Raw genomic sequence first — 8,833 nt, forward strand, 5'->3', positions numbered from 1 at the left:
AGACAGGGAAAGTAGAAGAGCTGTGGAAACTCACAAAAGCAACCAGAGAATAGCTGGACTAGGTGAGGGAAGTGGCGAGCAGCACCCCAGAAAGAAGCTAGCCACGCAGAGCATGGTCCAGCCACACAGCTCCCCAGCATGGCTGAAGCAGACGCCTCATCCAAATATTTGTTTAATTTTCACTGAAGATGCTGGGACTGAGCATTCAAGAGCAGGCTGCATCATAAGACGGCACCCAAACAAATCCCTAAGCGATTTCCAAACAAACGTGTGCAAGCCATAACAGAAATCCAAGACACATGCAAAAAGAAGTCAGCATCGACATAACTCCTTTAGCTGGTCATAAGCCTCCACTACCAGATGTAAAGATGCTGACATAGGTAAACACATGCAGAAAAAAAAAATTAAAAAGCATGCTAGTGAAAAGAGTCAGTGACCTTCAACCCAGGACTGCGGAAGAAGGCCAGTCAGATGTAAAGATGTTGACATAGGTAAACACATGCAGAAAAAAAAAATTAAAAAGCATGCTAGTGAAAAGAGTCAGTGACCTTCAACCCAGGACTGCGGAAGGCCAGTGGCACCGGGGTCAGCGCAATGGATGAGAGAAGGTGACAGCACGATGAACAGTCAGCAATGCCGAGTAGACCCTCTCCTGCTGCTGTGCTACAGTCCCCCGGCAGAAGCAACGTAAGGGAAATGGGTCATTTTGGCTCGCAGTTCTGGAAGGATACTGTGGTAGTTTGAAAGAAAATGGCCCCCATAGGTTCACAGGAAGTGGGACTGTTAGGAGGCGTGGCCTTGTTGGAGGAAGTGTGTCACTGCGGGTGGGATTTGGGGTTTCAGTTGCTCAAGCCAGGCCCAGCTTTCCCTTCCTGCTCTCTGCCAATCCAGATGCAGAACGCTCAGCTCCTCTCCGGTGCCATGTCTGCCTGTTTGTCACCATGCTTCTCACTATGATGGGTCTAAGCCTCTGACCTGTAAGCGATTCCAATGAAATGTTTTCCTTCATAAGGGTTTGCTGTGACCATGCTGTCCCTTCACAGCAATAAACCCCTAATTAAGACAGTTACTGTCTACCATGGCAGGGAAGACATGCCAGCAGGAAAGAAGGGCGTGGTGGCCAGAGATGGAGCCTGGCTGCATGACATCCACATTCAGGGAACAGAGGAAGATGAATGCGAGCCATTGCTGAGCCCCTTTTCTCCATTTACACAGCCCAGGGTCCCCTGAACAGAGAATGGTCTTGCCCACAATTAAGAGGGGTTGTTCTATCCCAATGTAATTGAGATAACCCCCACAGGTATCCCCAGAGTTCCATATCCCAATGATGCACACTGTCAACATTTACACACTGATCATAGGTAGACTTTTCCATGTCCCTGAGCTGGACCTGAGGAAGGCTTTGATGTTCCCATGAGTCTGAGGCATTGGGATCTTTTTTTTAAAAAAAAAAATTTATTTATTTATTTATTTATTTATTTATTTATTTATTTATTTATTTATTATGTATACAATATTGTGTCTGTGTGTATGTCTGAAGGCCAGAAGAGGGCACCTCATTACAGATGGTTGTGAGCCACCATGTGGTTGCTGGGAATTGAACTCAGGACCTTTGGAAGAGCAGGCAATGCTCTTAACCGCTGAGCCATCTCTCCAGCCCCGGCATTGAGATCTTTGACACGGTCTTACTCATGTCAACAAAACACATTCACTCAGGACTCTACAATGCCCAGAAAAGCTGTTTTAAGATGGACAGAGGAATAAAGAAATTTGAAGACAAACTAAACTAAGGCCACAAACCTATCACTGCAGAGGATACTTAAAGGAATGCTATATCTAGAGGAAAGAATTTTTAATTTCAGAGCATAGGAATAAATTTAATGAGAGATTATACAAGCAAACGCCAAGTGAAGGTAGGAAGTAACCCATCACGTGCAACACAGTGAAACAGCAAATGCAGTACTAACAAGAAAGAAAGGAAGGAAGGAATGTAAACCTAAGCCAGAGTAACACCAAAAAAAAACTGTATGAAGCAGTAAAATCTCTCAATAATAATTTAAAATGTAAATTACTTCAACTCACCAATAACTACATATACAGGCTAACTAGCTGTATTTAAAAAAATCCAACTGTCTCCTGTCTCCAAAAAATACATCTAACTGGAAAGAAAAGGGATTGTTACCCATATTGCAATAAAATCAAGAGGATCATTGTTAAATACTTTGAACAAGAAGTCAAGAAGAAATAAGTATCTAAGCTCATAAGATCCATCTTTTATTTTATTTTGGTTTGGGGAAACAGGGTTTCTCTGTGGTCTTGAACTCAGAGATCCACCTGCTTCTGCCTCCTAGTTCTGGGATTTAAGTGTGTGGCGCCATTCCCAGCTCAAGATCCGCCAATTTTAAATCTAGGATATCTAAATAATTTAAGCATACACACAACAGTCAACAAGACTGAAGCAGTTATTGAAAGTCTCCCCATAAAGAAAACCTAGGACTGGACAGATTTACTACTGAATTCTATCTACCAAACTTTTAAGGCTGGCCTAACACTGATATTTCTCAAACTGTCCCATAACGTAGAAGGAGACAACAAACATCCAAACTCATTCTATGAAGCCAGTATTGCCCTGATACCAAAAGTGGATGAGAACATAGCAAAGAAAAAAAACGAGGTCATCTCCCTGATATACACAACTGTGAAAATGCTGAGCAAGACAAACTCCATTCAAGAACATTTTCAGGGGCTCACACATCATGACCATGTTTCATCCCAAGGATGTGAGGTTGGTTCAAAATGTGCAGACTGGTCCAGCTGTGACGGCTCGTGACTTTAAACCCAGCACTAGGGAGGCAAAAGCCAAGATCTCTGAGTTTGGAGACAGCCTGATCTACAGAACGAGTTCCAGGATGGCCAGGGCTGCCACAGAAAAACCCTGTCTGAAAAAACCACAGCAACAACAAAATGCAAAACAATAAATGTCATACACTATATAAAGGGAATCACATTAATATCTTAATAGATGCACAAAGACATTTGGCAAAGGTAACATGCCTTTATGGTAAGAGCCCCGAAGGAAGTAGGAATTAAAGGAGCATATTTCAACATAATTAAGTTCTGCTTACAATAAACAGATCGCTAACGCCACACCAAGTGAGAACATCTGAAAGCAATTCCTCTAAAATTAGGAGCAAAGCAAAGGGGTCCAATCTCTTTGCTCTTATCCAGTCTAATGTCTAGGTCTTCCCTAGTGCAACAAGACAAAGAAAAATAAAACAGATAAAAAGACACAAATAGTAAAGAGTGAACCCCCACTTAGAGACAAAGTGATTCTATACTTTGAAAGACCCTAAATAGTCCTCCAGAAAACTCTCACACCTGTAACACATTCCAGCAGAGTAGTAAGATTCCTAGTCAATATAGGAAAACTATACAATGATAAACTTGCAAGAAAAAAAATCAGAAAAAAAACACCACTCACAAGAGCTTCAGAAAAATACTAGAAACAAACTTGCACAAGGAGACAAAAACCTTAAGACTCTGGGAAAGAAACTGAAGAAGAAACTGGAAGGTGGACAGATCTTCTACACTTAAAAGAATAGCAGAATTAGTATTGTAAATGCTGAATTACCAAAAGTGTTCTACAGGTTAAATGTGATTCCCATCAACATTTCAATGACATTTTTCATAGAAATGGGACAAATCCTGAAGTTTATGTGAATCACAGACTCAGAATAGTAACAGCATCCTGAGCAGCAAGAGCAATGGTAGAGGCATCACAACACTTGATCAAACTTTTACGTTTTTTTTTATTTTATTTTTGGGATTTCCAGACAAAGTTTCTCTGTAACTTTGGTGCCTGTCCTGGAACTCGCTCTATAGACCAGGCTGATCTTGAACTCACAGAGATCCGCCTGCCTCTGCCTCTGCCTCCCGAGTGCTGGGATTAAAGGTGTGCGCCACCACTGCCTGGCTGTGGAGTAATCTTCTTGTGCACTGTGTAGATGTGTCTTTCCAAGACACCTTCTGGTTGCTTTCATAAAGAACTAAATGGGCAATAACTAGGCAGGAGGTATAGCCAGGGCTTCCAGGCACAGAGAGCACACTGGGAAGAACAGAAGCGGAGAGGCCATGGAGGCCGGGAATGAGTTGGGCACACAGAATGGAAGAGAGGTAAAGGCCATGTGGCAGAACGTAGGTTAATTTAATATATATATGGGTTAAGTTATAAGAGCTAGTGAAGCAAGCTTAAGTTAAGGCCGAACTTTCATAATTGGTAATAGGCCTCTGTGTCGTTATTAGGGAGTTGACTGGCGGTGCAGAGAAAGACTAGTTACAGATGCGACTGTAAACGGATGCTGGCACTAACCATGGAAGTTAATGAGGAGGTTCCTTGGAAAGTTAAAAAAATAAAACTGGGAAAGCCTGGCTATACACCACTCCTGGCTGTGTACTGAAGTACTCTAAGTTAGCACGCCACAAAGATACATGCACGGTCTTGTTCATTGTGTAGTTCACACTAACTAAAAAATAGAATCAACCTCACTGTCCGTCAACAGATGAATGGATAAACAAAATGTACGTGTGCATAACAGTATTGTATTCAACTCCGGAAAGTGGTGGCACACGTCTTTAACCTCAGCACTGCAGGGTGGGGGCAGGGAAAGAGGCAGGTGAATCTCTTTGAGTTCGAGGCCAGTCTGGTCTACAAAGAGAGTTCCAGGACAGACAGAGCTATTACACACGCACACACTCAAAAACAAAACAAAACAAAAACTCTGTCTCGAAAAACTAAGTAGACAATATAAATAAATAAGTATATAAGATTGTATTCAACCATAAAGAAGTGTGAAATTATGACATTTGTGGGGAACAGGAAGTTCTTGGGGCGAGCATGGGGTCCCTGAAGAGGCATTAGCCTGGAACATTAACTGCAAACTTGATTATCCACAAAGCCCTAGTCAACCTAAAGCTTTGCCAATACTTCTGGAGCTACTTCTGACTCTTCTGGGGTTGGGAGGTGGTGTGGGAGGTCCTTCTGTCTATGTGTTTATGTCTAGCTGTTTTGGCCTCTGATAGGACAGACTAGAGCTAAGCAGAGAAAACTAAACTGAATGCTGGGAGAAAGAAGGCAGAGTCAAAGAGAAGCCATGTAGCCGCCAGAGGAGAAAGATGTGAGCTGCCAGCTGGAACCTTGCCAGTAAGCCACAAGCTTGTGGTAAAATATAAAGTAATGGAAATAGGTAACCAAAGATATAAGAGCTAGCTAGCAATATGCTTAAGCTATTGGCCAAACAGTATTGCAAATAATGTAGTTTCTGAGTGATTATTTCGGGGTCTAAGCAGCTGGAAACAAACATGCAGCCTCCCCCAACAGGGAGGAAGCAAGGGAAAGAACAAAGCAAGGAAAAGTAAGGCCCTCGACTTCCTACTTTCAAATGCCAGGCTTCAAGCCCATGGCCAAGGCAAGCTGGGAGAGAGGATGGACTTAGCCTTAAAGTGAACTGGATTTAGAATTCTTTCCTGAGCCTGACCTTCTCAATTCCCATTACCACCTTGCCCTGGGACTATAAAGGCCCATCAGGTAAAAGCACCTGTGGCCGAGCTTGACAAATCCTACCAGAGTGCTTCTCCTGAGACACATATAGGGAGAATCAACTCTTGAAAGTTGTCCTCAGTGGTAAAGAGCACTGGCTGCTCTTCCAGAGGACACAGGTTCCATTCCCAGCCCCCACTGGTGACTGACAACCATCTGTAACTCCAGTTCCAAGAGATCTGATGCTCTATTCTAGCCTATGTGGGCACCAGGAAAACATGCAGAACACAGACATGCATTCAGGCAAAACACCCATACACATAAAACAAAAGTGGAAAGGAAAAGGGATAATGCTTGAGCTATAACCTCTATATCTTGGGAGAAAGAGTACATTGGTAGAGACTTAAAGAGACAGTTAAATAAAAATGAATTTGCTTTAAAATTCCTGTGTCTGGGGCTGGAAAAATGGCTCAGAGGTTAAACGTACTGGCAGTTCTTCCCAAGGTCCTGAGTTCAATTCCCAGCACCCACACATATGGTGGCTCACAGTCATCTGTAATGAGATCTGGTGCCCTCTTCTGGCCTGCAGGCATACATGCAGGCAGAACACTATACATAATAAATCCTTTTTAAAAAAAAAGATTTCTTTGTCCTAGTTGCTGCTTGTTCAGTGTGGCCACTACATTACAGGAGGAGCCAGACTGTGTATTTTGGGGGGAAAGTCTACACAGATAAACGTATCTGCCCCAGGCTGGAGACAGCAGGAGGGTTGGGGAGATGCAGGCAGGAGATAGATTGGAAAGGCACCACACTAAAGTATTTTAAATTCTGGATTATAATCCTAATATATTTTGGTGTTGGTTTTCACAAAATATTATTTTAAATATTTGAGATCACTAATGCTAAGTACTTAATATTTTAATTATAAATAAAATTTTATATATAATTGACATATAGCGATGCTTTGATTTGTGTATACATAGCAAAATAGTTAAGTCATGAACAGGTGCATCGCTACACTAGCTATCTTTGTGAAGTGGTAAGGAGAAATTATCCAGAGTAGAGAGAGCATGGACCTGGGGCTCCTTGATTCTCAGGAGCCCACACTTACTTTAATGACAAGGACCCTGAAATATCTACTATCAGTTTTCAAATACATAGTGTCATTCACTATAGTAACAGCTATATGCAATAGATTTCTTGATATTATTTCTCCTACGCAACTGAAGATTGGAGTCCTTTGCCCATCAGTCAGCCTCCTTCAATCCCTCATACACACCCCAGGGGACCATGACCAAGATTTACTCTCTGAGTCCCTTCTCTTTTAAAGACTCAACAAAGCCCTGATATTCTGCAGTATTTGCCTTTCTGTGCCTGGCTTATTTGACTTAATGTAGTATCTCCAATCCCACCCATGTTGTCTCTAGTGACAATGTATCCTCCTCTCTTTAAAGACTGAACACTACTCATGGGTACACACATTTTCCTCAGTCGCACATCCATTGATAAATATGGGCTTATCTCTTATATCTTGAAAATTATGAATTATGCTACCATTACATGGTATTTTGGTTATCTCCTGAACATACTGATCTGCTTTCCTGTGGATAATGACCCCAACAGTGCGGAGACTAGATCATATGGTAGTTGTATTTGGAATTTTTTTCAAGTTTTAAAGCCTTTTCTTTGGATATTTAAAATGTGTATCCCAACAATTAAATCATTTGAATAAAACAATGGCACTCTGACTAAACTAGCCTGCTGGACACTTTGAACCATCCTGAATTTTACTCAAGATTCCACCACCTCCCACCCAGCCTTCTCCCTCACTAGCCTGCAGTTTCTTCTTCCCTCCAGCCTGAGCTGCAGGTGGGCCAGAGAGACAGGCATGGCCTTCCTGACCAGCAGTTCCCATTCTCTGGTGGGAAAAAAACAGCAGCCATTTAAACCTGATCCACTCTTTCCATCTTACAGCTAAAAAATGGAAACAAGAAGGCGACGCTTGTGGGGCGTACCATGCACACTGCACTCACGACGCGTCTGGGGCGTACCGTGCACACTACACTCACAACATGTGTAGGGCGTACCGTGCACACTGCACTCACGATGCGTCTGGGGCGTACCGTGCACACTACACTCACAACATGTGTAGGGCGTACCGTGCACACTGCGTTCATGACTCACCAGCCTGTTTCTCCTGGGCAACCGTTTCTTTTGAGGGCAGACTTTTCCTTTCCCTTTCTGTCTTCTTTAATTTCGACTTACCAGATTTCTTGATCTCAGCCGTATCGGGTTGGTCAGGCATGGGTGCCCAAGGAGTGGATGGAACAAGGTGTATTAATGAGAAGAATCCGATCTCAGTGGCCACCAAGGATCCATTTGCAAATTTTTGAAGACCTTCAATGTTTTCTGTAAATAGTCATTAGCATCCCTACTTACAGTGCACAAGAATTCCTTCCTCTCCTTCTCCTGGTCAGCACTTGGTATCACTAGTCTTTTTGGTGACAGCCATTCCCACATACAAGAAATGACCTCTTCTTGCAGTTTTAATTTGTGTTTCCCTGATAATTAGGGATGCTAAATGTTTTTTTCAAATACATACTTACTAGTGACTAGCATGTTTTCTTTTGAGAAATGTCTATTCAAGCTAGAGAAATGCCTCACTAGGCGAAAGCACTGGCTCTGAAAGTATGAGGTCCTGAGTTCAAATCCCAGGCACTCAGAGAAAAAGCTGAACATGGCTGGTCATATCTAGAACCCCAGCAGAAGGATCTGTAGAGCTGACTCACCAGCCAGCAGGCAAGTAGAAACAAAAAGCTTCCAGTTCATTGAGACACTGCCTGTAGACAGAGAGAGAGAGAGAGAGAGAGAGAGAGAGAGAGAGAGAGAGAGAGAGAGAGAGAGAGAGAGAGAGAAATAGGCAATAAGAGAGAGGCACTCTGGTCTCCACACAGGCTGCATAGGTGTGTGCACCCCTTCCCTCACATTCACATGCACCCCTTAGCAGTAGGTGCTCCTGTCCCCTGACAGAGCTTTTGGAAACCTGCTGACAGTCAGAATTTCTAGCTCCTGCGTGTGGATAGCCAGCTTTCCTATCGCTGCCTATTGAAGAGACTACCTTTGCCTAGCTCCTGTTCTTACTCTTTGCTGAAAAGTCATCTCTCAGTCTTTTTATTTCTAGGCTCTGTGTTCTGACTCACGGGTCTGCATGACTGTTTTTAATGACACTACCATGGGTTGGTTGGTTTGTTTGCAGCACAGTATCCGACCCAGGAATATATTGTCTCTAGTTTTAAC

At 42.9% G+C, this 8,833-nt stretch overlaps 1 protein-coding gene across 1 annotated transcript; it reads right to left on the bottom strand.

Annotated features, from left to right (window-relative positions):
• Nucleotides 1-7,709: 7,709 nt before the first annotated feature.
• On the bottom strand, nucleotides 7,710-7,841 carry LOC119801377 (thymosin beta-4-like). The gene has a single exon (XM_038311937.1). It carries the CDS (start codon nucleotides 7,839-7,841, stop codon nucleotides 7,710-7,712), a length of 132 nt encoding a protein of 43 aa, XP_038167865.1.
• Nucleotides 7,842-8,833: the final 992 nt, after the last annotated feature.

This window comes from Arvicola amphibius, chromosome 14 (genome assembly GCF_903992535.2).
Source record: "Arvicola amphibius chromosome 14, mArvAmp1.2, whole genome shotgun sequence".
Lineage (NCBI taxonomy): Eukaryota > Metazoa > Chordata > Mammalia > Rodentia > Cricetidae > Arvicola > Arvicola amphibius.